Source organism: Pseudophryne corroboree, chromosome 6 (genome assembly GCF_028390025.1).
Source record: "Pseudophryne corroboree isolate aPseCor3 chromosome 6, aPseCor3.hap2, whole genome shotgun sequence".
NCBI classification, from domain to species: Eukaryota; Metazoa; Chordata; class Amphibia; order Anura; family Myobatrachidae; genus Pseudophryne; species Pseudophryne corroboree.
In genome coordinates this window covers 352,063,721-352,084,351 of record NC_086449.1, presented here as the reverse complement: position 1 = coordinate 352,084,351, position 20,631 = coordinate 352,063,721, and the positions used below count along the sequence as shown (strand labels likewise).

Genomic DNA, 20,631 nt, shown 5'->3' with positions numbered 1-20,631 from the left:
ACTGCCTGTGCTTCCCAGTCTAGGAGGTGGAACACCAATTCACTTTCCTAAGGGCACCAAAATGCCTAGTTACACATCTGGTGCAGGGTGTCCTGCATGCTACACAGCCCAGCAGCATTGTCACCCCATCCCCCCACCCTGCAACACTTTTGTAGTGTCCAAACAAGCTTAAGATTAATATGAACCTTCATTCCGATGGGACCCCGAAAAAGACCGGTAGGACCCCAATTTTTAAAAGTGAGGGGTCCCTGGGACCCACTTTTTTTTTGGCTCAGCGCGATCACTGCTTCATTCATTCATCTGATGGGGGAACAAAACACTGCCTGCTTTTTCTCCCCAAACATAAAAACCCAATTTTTAGAGGTTAATGTCAGAAATGTGTAACACATTATTTTTATTGCCGGGATCAAGTCACGGATGTTCCTAGTGGATTGTGTATATGTCTCAACCTTGTCGACACTGGAGTCAGACTCCGTGTCGACATCTGTGTCTGCCATCTGAATGAGCGGGCGTTTTTGAGCCCCTGGTGGCCTATGAGACGCCTGGGCAGACACGGGCTGAGAAGCCGGCTGTCCCACAGCTGTTACGTCATCCACCCTTTTATGTAAGGAGTTGACACTGTCGGTTAAAACCTTTTACCTAACCATCCACTCTGGTGTCGGCCCCACAGGGGGCGACATCACATTTATCGGCATCTGCTCCGTCACTATATAAGCCTCCTCCTCAAACATGTCGACACAGCTGTACTGACACACCGCACACACACAGGGAATGCTCTGACTGAGGACAGGACCCACAACGCCCTTTGGGGAGACAGAGAGAGAGTATGCCAGCACACACCAGAGCGCTATATAATGAGGGGATTAACACTATAACTGAGTGAGTTTTCCCCCATAGCTGCTTGTATATACAATATTGCGCCTAAATTTAGTGCCCCCCCTCTCTTTTTTACCCTTTGAGCCTGAAAACTACAGGGGAGAGCCTGGGGAGCTTTCTTCCAGTTGCACTGTGAAGAGAAAATGGCGCCAGTGTGTCTGAGGGAGATAGGCCGCGGAAAAGGGGCGGAGCTATTCTCCCGCTTTTTTCTGGATTCTGGCAGGGGTATTTACCACATATATAGCCTCTGGGGCTATATATTGTGGTATTTTTTGCCAGCCAAGGTGTTTTTATTGCTGCTCAGGGCGCCCCCCCCCAAGCGCCCTGCACCCTCAGTGACCGGAGTGTGAAGTGTGTATGAGGAGCAATGGCGCACAGCTGCAGTGCTGTGCGCTACCTTGGTGAAGACGGATGTCTTCTGCCGCCGTTTTTCCGGACCTCTTCTTGCTTCTGGCTCTGTAAGGGGGACGGCGGCGCGGCTCCGGGACCGAACACCAAGGACTGGGCCTGCGGTCGATCCCTCTGGAGCTAATGGTGTCCAGTAGCCTAAGAAGCCAAATCCGGCTGCAAGCAGGAGAGTTCGCTTCTTCTCCCCTTAGTCCCTCGCTGCAGTGAGCCTGTTGCCAGCAGGTCTCACTGAAAATAAAAAACCTAAATCTATACTTTCTTTCTAAGGGCTCAGGAGAGCCCCTAGTGTGCATCTCACCTCGGCCGGGCACAAGATCTAACTGAGGCTTGGAGGAGGGTCATAGTGGGAGGAACCAGTGCACACCAGGTAGTCATAAATCTTTCTAGAGTGCCCAGCCTCCTTCGGAGCCCGCTATTCCCCATGGTCCTTACGGAGTTCCCAGCATCCACTAGGACGTCAGAGAAATAAAAAGATGGAAATTGAAGGATGTCACTTTGTAAAATGAATGAATGAATGAATGAATGAATGAATGAATGTATGTATGTATGTATGTATGTATGTATATGTATATATATATATGTATATATATATATATATATATATATATATATATATATATATATATATATATATATATACATACATACATACATATACACACACACATATACATACACACACTCAAATAAAGGAATATGTAGCTAACCCTGACAACTGAATACATACAAAGCAGCTATACAGCAAGAACAGGACAAGCATATCTTAATATTGCTTTAATTTTTGACCGGTAAGAAAGGACATGTAGGCGTGTGCTAACCCAGATAACAGCTGAAGAGCCAAAAATAAAACATTAAAAAGACTTTAAGACCATTTTTACACCCTTGTGTAGCACTTCCCCTAATGACCTACAATATCACACACTGCAGAGCAAATGGGACTATAAAATCACTTATTTCTGAATTCAATAAACTTGATAGGGCAAACCACAGCAGCTGCATTAGCTGCCTTACACTAAAGTTGTGACTATGGAGCAGTACTAATATATTCAGCAATGCTATGAAAATTACATTTTACCACAAAAGTACCATATTTCAGAACAATGGGGTCAATTCAATTTGCCGACAGTTGAATAGCGCTGGGAATTAGCTCCCGCCGCTATTCAATTCTGCTCAAGTTAAGTTGGCAAATGCCCGTTCTCCCAGACTTAACAGGTTAATTTGTCGGGAGAACTGGCATTCTCCGACTTAACTGCTCGGCGCGATGCCCAACAGAATCAGCCTTGCGCTGGCTGCGCGCCAGCACTTTTGTCGGATTTCTGGTCGTAGCCGCCAGGGGGGATACGAAATCCTGACAAAAGTGTCACATGGAGCAGATTTCAATAGCGCCGGGAGCTAATTCCCGACGCTAATCAACTGTCGGCATTAATTCCCATAAGGCAACAAACGCTGCTGGACTATGTGGTTTATTAGCTACATTTTAGAAAAAGGTCATCATAGAGGCAGAGAGGTAAGTTTAGAATTAAATACCAGCCTAAGCGGACTTATGAGTAAGCTGAAGAAGCCTTAGTAGCGATGGCAATAAAAATAACTAACCTACCAGTTTTAGGAGACCAAGCAACATATCAAATTAATAAATAAAAGAAATAAAACAGACCAAACACCGCTCTATAGCACTGCAAAACCTATGGGGGTTATTCAAATGTTTTATTTGCCAGCAACCAGCATACAGTGTTCAACTGAGCTATTCAACTGTAGCTCCATGTGGGTGCAATTGGCTGCCAGCACCACCATTTTAGCTTGCACCCCCCGCTTTACGCGGCTACAGCCAACCTCCAAAACAATTGAATAGTAGCCTGTTCTTGACTACTAGTTACCAGCACGTCAAAATGATGGAACATCATAAGTCATGTCAGCGCCGGCGGCTGTGCGCGCCTGAACGGAACAACACTTTAATTCTCACCGTAGAGGTAAGGAGCAGCGTTAGCCTTTTATTATATAGGATGAAGGACTTGAATCTGTGACTAGAGCTATTCAATGGCCTGGTTTGTCATTATGGCAAAGAACATCGGCAAAGGCATATGAACCCAATCTGGTAATTGCTTTAAATTTAAATATAAACTGTTTACTGTCCGCATTGAAAGCTGTTTATTCGTATTCCTTGGAGGATAGAAGCCTCAAGTATCTGGGGGTTCAGATTACCCCGAAGGTGGATGATCTAATCTCAGCGAATTATCCCCCACTATTACGAAAATTTACTAAACTGGCCTCCGACTGGATGATGCAACATGTTTCATGGTTAGGGCGAATAGCTGCACTGAAGATGACGATTCTCCCCAAGCTTATGTATCTCTTTCGGACCATCCCTATTCTCTTACCTAATTATCTTTTGTCTAAATTTAATTCCATATTTAGCTCCTATGTATGGAAGGGTAAGAAACCGAGACTGGCCAGGAAAATTATGACCCGACCCAAACGGGAGGGGGCTTGGCCTACCCAGATATACATTCCTATCAATTAGCTTGCAGACTTGCACAAATAGGAGCTTGGCACTCTCAGGATGACCATAAATTGTGGGATCAAATCGAACAAGGACTTGTCTCCCCACTCCCCCTGACGGATATTTTGTTGCTTCCGAGAGGTGAAGGCAAATTGTTAACCGCTAAATCTCTCACGGCCCAATCTACTCGGAAAGCTTGGCTAGAGGTGGTGGATAGAATGGATGGTGTCTCCCTCCCCTCCTCCACTCTCTCGTTAACAGGCATAGCCTCCCTGATACCTGATCTGCGATACGATGCCTGGATGTCCAAAGGGATCCTGTCCCTTCAAGATGTACTGACGAATGACGCCCTGCTCACATTCGCACAAATACAAGCACGATTCTCATTACCCCATAGGGAATTTTATAAATATTTGCAGCTCAGACACTGGCTCCTTTGGCCTTCACGCTCCCCTCAGGACATATTCTCATTTCCTAAGCTTATCCAGGACCTCCTTAGTACAGAAGGTAGGGGAGGCATTACTAAGTGGTATAACTATATTACCAATCCCCTTCCATTACAGAAAGCCCCTATCCAATTAAAATGGGAGACTGATCTTAGATGCTCCATCTCAGAAGAGGAATGGGAGGTGGTCTTTCAAACCTGTTTTAAAGTATCTAAATGTATATCACATATAGAATAATTTTATAAACTCCTTCATCGTTTATATTTTACTCCTTCCCGCTTACATGCAATGCAACCCTCCACATCTAACTTATGTTGGTGCAACTGCGGTAATGTTGGAACTTTATTGCATATTTTCTGGGAATGCCCTGCACTTGCCCATCTTTGGAACTTGGTATTTCAACTAATAGCTTCTGTATTAGGCCATCATCTAACTCCGCACCCACATTTGGTTTTCCTCCACCTTTATAATGGCGACTTATCGCCGGGCGACCGATATGTTCTGCATCATATACTTATCTCCACCAAACTTCTAATTGCCCGTCAGTGGCGCTCCTCCGCGGTCCCTCATATAACTGCAATAGAAAAGGCTATACAGTCTCACTACGAGTTTGAAACCGCAGGGGTTGCTTACTCCTCCACTCCGTCTTGTCCTCTTCTACGCTGGCTTTCGTGGAACATCTACTGGCACAGTCGTCGTCCCCTAGACGTCATTTATGACACGTAGACGCTTGACTTGATGAACAGATTTATAGTTACTGTTGGATGGATTCAGATCTACATGATTTTACTAATATGTTGGTTTTTATATGTTATCTGCATACTTATGTATATGTAAAAATATGTGTGTACCCCCCCCCCTCTCCCTCCCATTTCTATTCTGTATCCCCACTTCCACTTATTTTTGTTCAAATACAAAATAATAAAAATTAATATTTAATATAAACTGTTTACAAGCAACCAATAGAATTTCAGTAGTGTTACAGATGTCCCATACACTGGCAGTACACACACACACACACACAACCATTTGGCACTCACAGCACTATTTGTGACTGGAATGTGAATGCATACATAGTACGGCACGGTGATCAGCTGAATGGAGTTTACAGTCACCGCTGACATTTTTGTTTACATACACATTTCAGTTTATGGACAATTAGGACTTAAACAGTGTAACAGATCAAACTGACAAAATGTGGGGTCCTGGAGATTCAGATTCATAACTTTATTGATAATATACGGAACAAAAACCTCAGCCATTATCAGTTATTAGAGGCACCAAATATAAACATAAAAACAGCAGTGAAAACACAAGAAGGGTAATTATTCCCAGCTAAAAAAGGGGCACTGTGTCCACAGACAGATGTTCTACAGACCACACAGTAGAATTATTTGTTTTGGGATTTCCCAAAATTTGGATCCTCACATCCACTGAAAAACATTGAAGAACGACCTGTTTTTCCAATCCTACCTCTGCATATTTAATTAGCTTGCAAGGTCTAGCCCGCAGCTAATTACTGCGTTGGGCCAATTCAATTAGTAGGGATTAACCTGTGCGTAAATACCAGGGGGTGTACTTTTCCTTGCAAGCTTTAGGAGTTACAAGGAAAGTCCATGAGAAAAGGAACCACTGGTGTTAACGCATGGGGAAAATCCATTGGGGTCAATTCAATTTGCCGACAGTTGAATAGAACCGGGAATTAGCTCCCTCCGCTATTCAATTCTGCTCAAAAGTTAAGTCGACAAATGCCGTTATCCAGGATTTAACAAGTTAAATTTGTCAGGAGAACGGGCATTCTCCGACTTAACTGTCCAGCGCGATGCTGAATCAAGACAGAATCAGCCTCGCGCCAGCACTTTTATCAGATTTCTGCTCGCACCCCCCAGGGGAATCCCGACAATTAAATGTCACATGGCGCTGTATTGAATAGCGCCATGAGCTAATACCCGGAGCTTTCAACTGTCAGCAAATTGACTTGACCCCATAGATTCCACAGTTTCTGGTGAATTAGTGTTCCCACACATTAACCCCTGGATTTTCAGAGTGGGAAAACTGCTATTTAATTGAACAGCATTTCCCTGTGAAATGTGGTAATTAGTCGCAGTTTAAACAGCACAGCAAATTGAATATGCTCCTGGATGTCCAATCATGCCTGCCTGTAGTTTGTGAATAAACTAACTGTACCCAGAATAGTATCATTATCAAAAAATAAAACATAATAGTTTAGTTGCTATTTAAACAGTCATTCATATCTTAGCTACAATTTTTCCAGATCTAGAGTAAAATACTTATCTTTATAAATCTGTTATGCAAGTTACCAAGCATATCATTAAGGTATATCTATCGGTACAATTAATTTGGGGCTTGACTGGTATCAGCACTTTTCCTACTACAAAGGACGGTGCTCATAAGGGAAGGGATTCAACGGGGCTTCAAAAACAATTGAATCCCCCCATAATGTTCAATCACTTCACATCACATGGGGATTTAGTCATAATGCCGACATTGTCAAAATGATAGCACCCGCAGAATGTTAAAAATGTATACAAGAGGTTAGGACATAACCACTGAAGCAGTCGCACCCGGTAAGTCCCCGTTAGACCACCAGGGTTATTTTGTAACCACTTTAATCATGTTGATATGGTCAATTTCAACATACCAAGCATGTCAACATTATGGGGGGGGGGGAAAAATCAAATGTTATCGCATCCCCGATCTCCCGTCTAAAGTGACGGGAGATATTCGAATGACCCCACTTATTGCACCCATTACACTCTGGTTTAGGCATGCAAAGCACCTAAACCAGACTAAAGTAATGTGCCCAAACGGGTCACTTTACGCGCATTTCAGCTCGCTACCACCGGGGCTAGCGAGCAGAAATGAACTTGTCACGCCCATCCGCAGCAACATTAAAATACTGCCAGCGGGCGTGACAGGGAACGGGGATTTGAAGCTCTCCCTTTAAACATGGACAAACTATACCTTTCGTAATGACAAACTGCAATCAAGGGAGAACACTTCTAAATTCACTATAAAGTGCATAAAGTTCTGAATATACTTTCTACACTATTATGTGATTGTAATCCCTCCCGTGTGGCAACAAAGGAGCATTTTAACTTCATTTGAATCAATTGCGCTATTTAAGACTAGTCACAACACTGCTTTATAAGATCTAAATCCCAAGCATTCAAAGGACATATCTGACATGACCCATAAGGGCCTATTTATTATAGTTAAAACCATTAACTATCGCTAGAATTAAAAACATACCTTATGCAGGAGACAGAGAAGACTAAAACTGCTGGACACCGCAGGCCCCGTTAATCTCAATTTGGACTGTGGTTATTGTCATTTACCAAGCTCTGAAAAAGCTAAGGCCTGGTTAGCTAATGCTATCTTCAGATGGCATTAGCCATGGTCCCTATGGGGTAAGCAGTGCTGGAGAAGGATTAGAATAGCCATACTGGAGTCTCTATGCTCTTCCCCTCCCAGCTATCAGGAAATTATACTGGAGTGCCATTCTATTAAAAGGAGTAAAAAACTGATACATACGTGACACAGTAAAAAAAAAAAAATCTGTAACTGTGTATCTAAAAGTTTCCTTTTCAAAATGTTGGTGGATTTATCTTGTCCCATACTTGACAACTAAGCTTTGTGATATTATGTTGGGTATAATGGAGATTTTTTTTTTTATTTCTACATAAAGAATAAGCCTAGTTAGGCACTTTTCTATTATAGCAATCTTTAAAAAGAAAATAATAATTCCTTGTGTTACGTTTTCACACAAATTGATATGTTAAAATTTGTACAAGTGTCACGTATGTGCCAGTAGAATTGCCCTGGGCATGTGTGGGCAGTGTCAGAGCAGGCAGAAAAGGATTAGAGCTAGCTATCGATTTACTGCTAAGCTCGTTAGGACATGCTTCAATTAGAAAAAATAAGATTTTACTTACCGATAAATCTATTTCTCGTAGTCCGTAGTGGATGCTGGGACTCCGTCAGGACCATGGGGAATAGCGGCTCCGCAGGAGACAGGGCACAAAATTTAAAAGTTTGACCACTAGGTGGTGTGTACTGGCTCCTCCCCCTATGACCCTCCTCCAAGCCTCAGTTAGGATACTGTGCCCGGACGAGCGTACACAATAAGGAAGGATTTTGAATCCCGGGTAAGACTCATACCAGCCACACCAATCACACCGTACAACTTGTGATCTGAACCCAGTTAACAGTATGACAAACGTAGGAGCCTCTGAACAGACGGCTCACAACAATAACAACCCAATTTTTTTGTAACAATAACTATGTACAAGTATTGCAGACAATCCGCACTTGGGATGGGCGCCCAGCATCCACTACGGACTACGAGAAATAGATTTATCGGTAAGTAAAATCTTATTTTCTCTGACGTCCTAGTGGATGCTGGGACTCCGTCAGGACCATGGGGATTATACCAAAGCTCCCAAACGGGCGGGAGAGTGCGGATGACTCTGCAGCACCGAATGAGAGAACTCCAGGTCCTCCTCAGCCAGGGTATCAAATTTGTAGAATTTTACAAACGTGTTCTCCCCTGACCACGTAGCTGCTCGGCAGAGTTGTAATGCCGAGACCCCTCGGGCAGCCGCCCAAGATGAGCCCACCTTCCTTGTGGAATGGGCCTTGACAGATTTAGGCTGTGGCAGGCCTGCCACAGAATGTGCAAGTTGAATTGTGCTACAAATCCAACGAGCAATCGTCTGCTTAGAAGCAGGAGCACCCAGCTTGTTGGGTGCATACAGTATAAACAGCGAGTCAGATTTTCTGACTCCAGCCGTCCTTGAAATATATATTTTCAATGCTCTGACAACGTCCAGCAACTTGGAATCCTCCAAATCGCTAGTAGCCGCAGGCACCACAATAGGCTGGTTCAGGTGAAACGCTGAAACCACCTTAGGCAGAAAGTGAGGACGCGTCCGCAGTTCTGCCCTGTCCGAATGGAAAATCAGATACGGGCTTTTATACGATAAAGCCGCCAATTCTGACACTCTCCTGGCTGAAGCCAGGGCCAGTAGCATGGTTACTTTCCATGTAAGATATTTCAAATCCACCGATTTGAGTGGCTCAAACCAATGGGATTTGAGAAAATCCAAAACTACATTAAGATCCCACGGTGCCACTGGGGGCACAACCGGGGGCTGTATATGTAGTACTCCTTTTACAAAAGTCTGGACTTCAGGAACTGAAGCCAATTCTTTCTGGAAGAAAATCGACAGGGCCGAAATTTGAACCTTAATGGACCCTAATTTGAGGCCCATAGACAATCCTGTTTGCAGGAAATGTAGGAATCGACCCAGTTGAAATTCCTCCGTCGGGGCCTTCCTGGCCTCACACCACGCAACATATTTTCTCCAAATGCGGTGATAATGTTGTGCAGTCACCTCCTTCCTGGCTTTTACCAGGGTAGGGATGACCTCTTCCGGAATGCCTTTTTCCCTTAGGATTCAGCGTTCAACCGCCATGCCGTCAAACGCAGCCGCGGTAAGTCTTGGAATAGACACGGTCCCTGCTGAAGCAGGTCCCGTCTTAGAGGTAGAGGCCACGGATCTTCCGTGAGCATCTCCTGAAGTTCCGGGTACCAAGTTCTTCTTGGCCAATCCGGAGCCACGAGTATCGTTCTTACTCCCCTTTGCCGTATAATTCTCAGTACTTTTGGTATGAGAGGCAGAGGAGGAAACACATACACTGACTGGTACACCCATGGTGTTACCAGAGCGTCTACAGCTATTGCCTGAGGGTCTCTTGACCTGGCGCAATACCTGTCCAGTTTTTTGTTGAGGCGGGACGCCATCATGTCCACCATTGGTCTTTCCCAATGGACCACAATCATGTGGAAGACTTCTGGATGAAGTCCCCACTCTCCCGGGTGCAGATCGTGTCTGCTGAGGAAGTCTGCTTTCCCAGTTGTCCACTCCCGGGATGAACACAGCTGACAGTGCTAACACATGATTTTCTGCCCAGCGGAGAATCCTTGCAGCTTCTGCCATTGCCCTCCTGCTTCTTGTGCCGCCCTGTCTGTTTACGTGGGCGACTGCCGTGATGTTGTCCGACTGAATCAACACCGGCTGACCCTGAAGCAGAGGTTTTGCCAGGCTTAGAGCATTGTAGATTGCTCTTAGCTCCAGTATATTTATGTGAAGAGACGTCTCCAGGCTTGACCACACGCCCTGGAAGTTTCTTCCCTGTGTGACCGCTCCCCAGCCTCTCAGGCTGGCATCCGTGGTCACTAGGACCCAGTTCTGTATGCCGAATCTGCGGCCCTCTAACAGATGAGCACTCTGCAACCACCATAGCAGAGACACTCTTGTCCTTGTGGACAATTTTATCCGCTGATGCATCTGCAGATGCGATCCGGACCATTTGTCCAGCAGATCCCACTGAAAAGTTCGTGCATGGAATCTGCCGAATGGAATCGCTTCGTAAGAAGCTACCATTTTTCCCAGGACTCTTGTGCATTGATGCACAGATACTTTTCCTGGTTTTAGGAGGTTCCTGACTAGATCGGATAACTCCCTGGCTTTCTCCTCCGGAAGAAATACCTTTTTCTGAACAGTGTCCAGAATCATCCCTAGGAACAACAGACGTGTCGTCGGGATCAGTTGGGATTTTGGAAAATTCAGAATCCACCCGTGTTGTTGGAGCACTACTTGGGTTAGTGCTACTCCGACCTCCATCTGTTCTCTGGATCTTGCCCTTATCAGGAGATCGTCCAAGTAAGGGATAATTAAGACGCCTTCTCTTCGAAGAAGGATCATCATTTCGGCCATTACCTTGGTAAAGACCCGGGGTGCCGTGGACAATCCAAACGGCAGCGTCTGAAACTGATAATGACAGTTTTGGACCACGAACCTGAGGTACCCTTGGTGTGAAGGACAAATTGGAACATGAAGGTAAGCATCCTTGATGTCCAATGACACCATAAAATCCCCTTCTTCCAGATTCGCTATCACTGCTCTGAGTGACTCCATCTTGAACTTGAATTTTTGTATGTACAGGTTCAGAGATTTTAGATTTAGAATCAGTCTTACCGAGCCGTCCGGCTTCGGTACCACAAATAGCGTGGAGTAATACCCCTGTCCCTGTTGTAGGAGGGGTACCTTGACTATCACCTGCTGAGAATACAGCTTGTGAATGGCCTCCAATACCGTCGCCCTGTCGGAGGGAGACGTTGGCAAAGCAGACGGCGAGGAAGGGACTTCTCGAATTCCAACCTGTAACCCTGAGATACTACCTGCAGGATCCAGGGGTCCACCTGCGGGTGAGCCCACTGTGCGCTGAAATGTTTGAGGCGACCCCCCACCGCCCCTGAGTCTGCTTGTAAGGTCCCAGCGTCATGCTGACGCCTTTGTAGAAACCGGGGAGGGCTTCTGCTCCTGGGAAGGAGCTGCTTGTTGTAGTCTCTTACCCTTTCCTTTGCCTCGGTGAAAATAGGAATGTCGTTTTGCTCGTTTGTTCTTATAGGAACGAAAGGACTGCGGCTGAAAAGCCTGCGGCTTTTTCTGCTGGGAGGTGACCTGGGGTAAAAAGGTGGATTTTCCGGCCGTTGCCGTGGCCACCAGATCCGATAGACCGACCCCAAATAATTCCTCCCCCTTATACGGCAATACTTCCATATGTCGTTTGGAATCCGCATCACCTGACCACTGGCGCGTCCATAAACTTCTTCTGGCAGATATGGACATCGCACTTACTCTTGATGCCAGAGTGCAAATATCTCTCTGTGCATCTCGCATATAAAGAAATGCATCCTTTAACTGCTCTATAGTCAGTAAAATACTGTCCCTATCCAGGGTATCAATATTTTCAGACAGTGACTCCGACCAAGCCACGCCAGCACTGCACATCCAGGCTGAGGCGATTGCTGGTCTCAGTATAACACCCGTATGTGTGTATATACTTTTTAATGTATTCTCCAGCCTCCTATCAGCTGGATCCTTGAGGGCGGCCGTATCAGGAGACGGTAACGCCACTTGCTTTGATAAGCGTGTGAGCGCCTTATCCACCCTAGGAGGTGTTTCCCAGCGCGCCCTAACCTCTGGCGGGAAAGGGTATAATGCCAATAACTTCTTTGAAATTAGCAGTTTTCTATCTGGGGTAACCCACGCTTCATCACACACTTCATTCAGTTCCTCTGATTCAGGAAAAACTATCGGTAGTTTTTTCACACCCCACATAATACCCCTTTTTGTGGTACTTGCAGTATCAGAGATATGCAAAGCCTCCTTCATTGCCGTGAACATATAACGTGTGGCCCCACTGGAAAATACGTTTGTTTCTTCACCGTCGACACTGGATTCAGTGTCAGTGTCTGGGTCTGTGTCGACCGACTGAGGTAAAGGGCGTTTTACAGCCCCTGACGGTGTCTGAGACGCCTGGACAGGTACTAACTGGTTTGCCGGCTGTCTCATGTCGTCAACCGACTTTTGTAGCGTGCTGACACTATCCCGTAATTCCATAAACAAAGCCATCCATTCTGGTGTCGACTCCCTAGGGGGTGACATCACCATTACAGGCAATTGCTCCGCCTCCACGCCAACATCGTCCTCAAACATGTCGACACACACGTACCGACACACAGGGAATGCTCTGATAGAAGACAGGACCCCACTAGCCCTTTGGGGAGACAGAGGGAGAGTTTGCCAGCACACACCCAAGCGCTATAAATATATATAGGGACAACCTTAATAAGTGTGTTCCCTTTATAGCAGCTCAAATATTATAAATATCGCCAATAAGTGCCCCCCCCCTCTCTGTTTTTACCCTGTTTCTGTAGTGCAGTGCAGGGGAGAGTCCTGGGAGCCTTCCTCGCAGCGGAGCTGGGCAGGAAAATGGCGCTGTGTGCTGAGGAGAATAGGCCCCGCCCCTTTTTCGGCGGGCTTCTTCTCCCGGTTTTTTTGGAACCTGGCAGGGGTTAAATACATCCATATAGCCCCAGGGGCTATATGTGATATATTTTAGCCAGAATAGGTATATTACATTGCTGCCCAGGGTGCCCCCCCCAGCGCCCTGCACCCTCAGTGACCGCTGGTGTGAAGTGTGCGGAGAGCAATGGCGCACAGCTGCAGTGCTGTGCGCTACCTCATGAAGACTGAGACGTCTTCTGCCGCCGGTTTCCGGACCTCTTCTCTATTCGGCATCTGCAAGGGGGTCGGCGGCGCGGCTCCGGTGACCCATCCAGGCTGTACCTGTGATCGTCCCTCTGGAGCTAGTGTCCAGTAGCCTAAGAAGCAAATCCATCCTGCACGCAGGTGAGTTCACTTCTTCTCCCCTAAGTCCCTCGTTGCAGTGAGCCTGTTGCCAGCAGGACTCACTGAAAATAAAAAACCTAACAAACTTTTTCTAAGCAGCTCTTTAGGAGAGCCACCTAGATTGCACCCTGCTCGGACGGGCACAAAAACCTAACTGAGGCTTGGAGGAGGGTCATAGGGGGAGGAGCCAGTACACACCACCTAGTGGTCAAACTTTTAAATTTTGTGTCCTGTCTCCTGCGGAGCCGCTATTCCCCATGGTCCTGACGGAGTCCCAGCATCCACTAGGACGTCAGAGAAAAGAAAAATTCTCTCAGCAACAAAGTATATTTATATATTTTTCAATAAATAGGCACTAAGGAGGCAATTCAATTGTTTTTTGGGTGCCCATCAGATTAAATTTAATTGTTGCTTCAATCGAATTCCCATTACTTTTTAAGCACCAAAATAGGGAAGGTTTAGCAGCAAATAGTGTAACATAGAATGGGCTTTAGAAAAAAGAAAAAAAAAAAAAAAAAAAAAAAAAAGCAGTCAGACATATAAAATGCAGTTTATATTTAATTCTGCATGCAACTATATTACCAATGTCAGCGTGTATACCAGCTGACATAAGCTATTTAGACTACTAGGTGAAGAGTGAGTCGCACAGACGCTTGTTTGCGTTTAATATTTTTTAAATATATATGAAATATATGTCCTTTCCCTTATACTCAATAGTCTAGGTGCGTACCTTTTATTTATTGGGAGGTGCTCCAAGGGATAGCGTAAATATGGAAATTCTGAAGAGAAAGATTCCCTGTACTGGGCACACGCGGACAAGTATACTTTCTTAAAGTCAAATATCTGTAGCGATAGATGACCACAGATTCTAAAATATAACCTTTATTATTGTTACTAAAACATGAGCGAAATATGGTGCATGTGAATTGTGACTAATAGTGAATAAATTTAATAAAGTGAATTAAAAAGCTTAGCCACTGTAATGATGTGTTTCTTCACTGTCTCCAATGTTTTAAACAGTTTCAATATTAGTAACAACTAAAGTTGCCAAATGTCTTGCAATGATACATTTATATCTGGGAGTGAACAACTCCTTCATGTAGTTAAATACTACCACCACTATTCTAATTTTGACTGAGTGTTTTCAGTGTGCGCATCACTGACTACAATACACTGTATTTAGATGGTGGACCATGATATAATGTTGCCTTCTCTGAATAATAAATTAATTAATTTGCTGCTTGAGGGGATAATGTCCCTGTGCTTCTATCCTGAATAATTTTAAGATGCCTTATGTGTGTTGATTATTTCCTTGTACTGCCCTTATTGCTGTCTACCAGAAAGTTCTCAGGCAGATGGGGCATAAATCCTATATCAGCATTGATTACATACAATATATTGTGGAATTTTTCATGCATTTACCATACATCTCCTGCTTTCTATGAGGTTCTGTTCAACACCTGTTATATACATGTGTGGTATGTTGAACGGTTTTGTCAGATAGCTGATATTTATTCTTAATACTGAAGCAGTTATTTTCACAACCACAATGCTCATTAGGTAATTACCCATATATATTATAATATCTCATTGTGTCACATATATCAAACAACATAAATTCATAGTAGGATAGTGAATTATTCAGTATTGTATACAGCACATATATTTTCTTTATTTCCAATAGCATATACTGTAGTGCATGTAGGTTCATCCACACTGTTACTGGGACCACTATATAACCCCTCAATATTTGACCGCTATTACATTGAACGTTGCTGGGCCGGCACACTGGGATCTTGTCCTTAGAGACCCCAGTGCAATAATATCATTGGCTCCCTCCTGTAGTGTGTGTCAGTGGGAAACAAGCTACAATGTTTCGCATTTGCTTAATCATAGGACTATGATTAAGCAAATGCGAAACGATCGTTAGGGATCGGACGCACTTACTATGTGTCCTTTTAAACAATCAGCTTAGCCATTGTACAATTAATTTTGCCTAGCTTGCTTAGATTAATTCTGTGCCTTAAGAGTATTTGCTGCTGCCGCGGGTCCTCCTATGTGTTCACTGCACGGGAGACGGCCGCTATACTACATACCCAGCCACGCGGGTGGTCTCATACAGGAGAGCCGCGGTCAGCGGCTTCCTGCCGATACACGCTGCGGGAGGGAATCGAGGGCGCTGCTGCACTTGGACTTTAAAGTGCAAGATCCCAGTGTGCCGGCCCTGTAACATTTAACACAATAGCGGCCAAACATTGAGGGGACACATTGTGGTCCCAGCTACATTGTAGCTTGTTTCCCACTGACACACACTACAGGAGGGAGCCAATGATATTATTGCACTGGGGTCTCTAAGGACAAGATCCCAGTGTGCCGGCCCAGCAACGTTCAATGTAATAGCGGTCAAATATTGAGGGGTTATATAGTGGTCCCAGTAACAGTGTGGATGAACCTACATGCACTACAGTATATGCTATTAGAAATAAAGAAAATATATGTGCTGTATACAATACTGAATAATTCACTATCCTACTATGAATTTATGTTGTTTGATATATGTGACACAATGAGATATTATAATATATATGGGTAATTACCTAATGAGCATTGTGGTTGTGAAAATAACTGCTTCAGTATTAAGAATAAATATCAGCTATCTGACAAAACCGTTCAACATACCACACATGTATATAACAGGTGTTGAACAGAACCTCATAGAAAGCAGGAGATGTATGGTAAATGCATGAAAAATTCCACAATATATTGTATGTAATCAATGCTGATATAGGATTTATGCCCCATCTGCTGAGAACTTTCTGGTAGACAGCAATAAGGGCAGTACAAGGAAATAATCAACACACATAAGGCATCTTAAAATTATTCAGGATAGAAGCACAGGGACATTATCCCCTCAAGCAGCAAATTAATTAATTTATTATTCAGAGAAGGCAACATTATATCATGGTCCACCATCTAAATACAGTGTATTGTAGTCAGTGATGCGCACACTGAAAACACTCAGTCAAAATTAGAATAGTGGTGGTAGTATTTAACTACATGAAGGAGTTGTTCACTCCCAGATATAAATGTATCATTGCAAGACATTTGGCAACTTTAGTTGTTACTAATATTGAAACTGTTTAAAACATTGGAGACAGTGAAGAAACACATCATTACAGTGGCTAAGCTTTTTAATTCACTTTATTAAATTTATTCACAATTAGTCACAATTCACATGCACCATATTTCGCTCATGTTTTAGTAACAATAATAAAGGTTATATTTTAGAATCTGTGGTCATCTATCGCTACAGATATTTGACTTTAAGAAAGTATACTTGTCCGCGTGTGCCCAGTACAGGGAATCTTTCTCTTCAGAATTTCCATAAGCTATTTAGAGTTGCATGAAAATAGTTTTCCCAAAACATAACAGCACATGACTGCAGCCCGCATTAAAACTACAAAAAAGAAAAAAAAAAAAAAAAAGAAAAGGGAACGGTAAAACACAAAGCTACAGTAAACTTGCCAGAGCAACAACTCTTGTAGGGGCTGACAGCTCCTGTTAATGTAAACAGCTACGCTTATTTCTGTGGCATAGTCAGTCACGTTTCTATCTAGACCATACATTTTAGACCTAAAACACTTTCTCACCTCCTTTAAAATGTAAATGGAAAGATATATGTGCAATAAATATTTTTTGCAACTTTGGCAAAACAGTAAAATGATAGAAAGAAAACAAAATACGCCTTTCATTTCAACAATGAGAACTCTCTCAAGGCAGACAAACAGGCACACAACTCCCCATTGTATTGGACCACAAGTGATAAAACCAAAAACGCTCCTGAATCAACAAGTACAAAGCACCAGATGGTGCAAATACTTAGCTGGGAATTTCTCATAGAATAAATTAAAACTTTTAGACGTTTGGAAAACAATGATCCTTTTGGTACATTCTTTCCGGCATCACCTGGTTAGTTCATTGGAAGCATCTCAGCTTCCATATCAGCCTTCCCCATCTGAGCACACACTGAGACTACAGAACGTCCAAGCCAAACTCACACAAAGCAGCGCATTCACCGCCAGCCATGCATACTCGCACTGTGCTATGTTCTCGCTAACTTCCAATTCATCTCAAAGACAAAAGACTGAGACATTTACATCAGAAGATGACACAGAGGAAAGCACTCTATATATAATCACATGCCGCAGGTACACAATGCACTACCACTAAGGCTCTGACCCTTCCAAAGCAACTATTACAGCAGCTTCACAAATGTGTCGCCCCAGGAGAGAAAGGAGGAGATAGGGTGTCAGTGTGCCCATCACCGGGGGAAACTGATCCAGCTAGAACGTCTGGAATTCCCATCAGTGATGCACTGAGCACAAAAGCGCCGGGAGGAGAGAAGGAGCCGCACAGTAAGGGCATAATAGCGCTGCAAGGGCACAACAGCAGCAGCAGAGGAGGGGGACGGGGCATTCTCACTGCCAACCACACTGCGCTATCCAGCAGCGCAGCCCTGACCCCGCGCCGCAGCACCCACCGAGATGCCTGCCCCATGCAGCGCACGCAGCCGGGGTAACGTCACATGACACACACTACTAGCGGCCGGCTCAGCAGAGCGCACCCGCCCGTACTCACTCACCCAGAAGATGAGGTTGAGGAAGACGAGCACAGTCTTGGACGAGATCACCCCGCACTGCCCCATCTCTCCGCTCGCAATATGGCGTTCCCAGCTGTGTGACGCAGCTCCCGGCTCATCACTGGCTTCCCAGGCAACTGGCTCCTCCCGCAGCGTACGCAACTCCGCAACGTGACACCTCTTCCGCCCACCTACTGATACGAGCAAGCCATCTTTGAATAGGGGAGGAGAAATGAGGGCAGCACCACACACATAACGTTACAGTTCTCTCCTGCCCACTCGTTTTGTCACGTCCAGGTCCTTTGCACGAAGGCAACAAAGACACAACCAACGTTACATACGCTGGATTGCAGTGTAATAGCACATTACTCTTTTATTCACTTTTTCATTTTCAAAGTCTTTTAAACAAAAAAAGGTTTAAAGCATCATTATTTCTTATGTGTGGCATACAGGCATAGGAATGTTTTTAAAATTATTAGGGGTGCTCAAAATATGCCCACCCCACCACCCTCCAATACTATATGACTGAAAAATGTCAAGCTAATATTGCAGAGACAAAGACCCCACAGAGCTGGCTCTCACGGATACAGATACATGCCCTCCAACATTTTACACATAAAAATCGGTACAAATTAGGATATGGGTGTGGCCACGCCCCTTTTCCTATACTTTCAATGGAAAAATGGAGAGTCAAAAATCGGTACAGACCACAGAAAAAAGGTACTGTACCTGCCAAAAAGGTACAGTTGGAGGGTATGCAGATAGATGCAACCACTATTATTGTGTAAACAATACTAATTAATGAGAAAATAAAAATGCCACACACATGCTGAGGCATACCCATCATTAGATACTCATAGCTTGGCGTGGGTGGCATACATGCTGGTCATACTCATCACGATCCATACCTCCTAACATTGAAGAAATTGAAAGAGGGACAGCTCGGGGCGCCAGCGCCCCAAAAGGGGGTATGGCCTACGGGAAAGGGGGTGTGGCTTCGTGGGAGGGTCCGTGATTGTGAACCACGTCCCCTTTTTCATCAGTGAGGGGGCATAGCCAGCGCTCTATGAGCTGCTGGCATGCCCTCTCTCCAGCTGTCTGCACTGAATAGACGGGCAGCGTCTATTCACCGCTGCTCTGCTAAGCAGGGCAGCGAGAGACAGAGCCTCCCAACTGCCCCCCCCCCCCCCCCCACCGTGGGACACTGCGGCCCACGGGTGGGACAGTCCTAAAAAAACGGGACTGTCCCGCGAAAATCGGGACAGTTGGGAGGTATGACGATCACATACCCTCCATAATTTTACACATACAAATCGGTACAAATTCGAAAAGGGGGGCCCTTTCCTATACTTTCAATGGAAGTTTGGAGAGCCAAAAATCGGTACAGACCATAAAAAAAAGGTACTGTACCTGCCAAAAAGGTCCAGCTGGAGGGTATGCGATCATGTTTTAAACAGTTTGTTTAGCATGTGAAATATGCGTGTACTATTGAAATAAAAGCTCACTGGCAGTGGGCACACCGTACAGCTCATCTCAGGAAAAAAAGAAAAAGTTCAAACAAGCATACAAAAACATCTATATACAATGTGCAAGGAAGACAGAGCCGTATTAACAATAAGGTGCCCAGGGTCCCCACACATAGTTATACAGGTGTATTACCACAGTGTGCTGTGGCATATGTGATTAAGGGTTTCTGTGTGGGGATACAGTCGTTAGGGCGACACAACTTAGGTCGACAGTCATTAGGTCGACCACTAAAGGTCGACATTCATTAGGTCAACATGGCCATTAGGTTGACATGTACTAGGTCAAAAGGTTGACATGAGTTTTCACTTTTTTTTCTTAAATTTTTGGACTTATTTATACTTTACGATCCACGTGGACTTCAGTTGGGAACGGTAACCTGTGCCGAGTGCAGCGTAGCGGAGCGTTCGCTTGCCATGCGAGGGGACACAGTGCACTAATTGGGGTTCCCGGTCACTTTACCAAGAAAACGACACCAACATTTTTTCAAAAACTCATGTCGACCTTTTGACCTAATGACCATGGCGACCTAGTGTCCTTGTTGACCTAATGCATGTTGACCTTTAGTGGTCGACCTAAGTTGGGTCAACCCAACGACCCATACACTCTGAACTGGAGCCCTACAGTGTGAGTGTGTTTAACATGTTTGTGATGTAGAGCATTTATATATTACACTTTTTAATAACATTGTCTGCATATTTTATTGATAATTTAATTGGGATGGCCTCCTACAAGTTAGTTGCCCTGTAGTCCCCACAAACTTTAATTTTGCCATGAACGAAGAAAGCACCTATCCCAGTGGTTCCCAAACTGTGTGCCTAGGCACTCCGGGGGGGCCTCGGCACACTTGCTGGGGTGCCTTGGATTGGTGGTCCAGGACCAATTAAAATTATTTATGGTCAATGTAATAGGCAAAACCAGTGCTGGTGGTTGCTAATCATAAAATATGTGGACAAA

General features: G+C 44.6%; 1 protein-coding gene across 1 annotated transcript in view; it reads right to left on the bottom strand.

Annotated features, from left to right (window-relative positions):
* Positions 1 to 18,354, bottom strand: part of TSPAN3 (tetraspanin 3) — a 50,806-nt gene extending 32,452 nt beyond the window's left edge. Inside the window, exon 1 of the mRNA XM_063926583.1 lies at positions 18,154 to 18,354. Within this exon, the coding sequence (XP_063782653.1) occupies positions 18,154 to 18,216 (63 nt within the window). The 5' untranslated portion in view covers positions 18,217 to 18,354. The remainder of the gene's footprint in view (positions 1 to 18,153) is intronic.
* Positions 18,355 to 20,631: the final 2,277 nt, after the last annotated feature.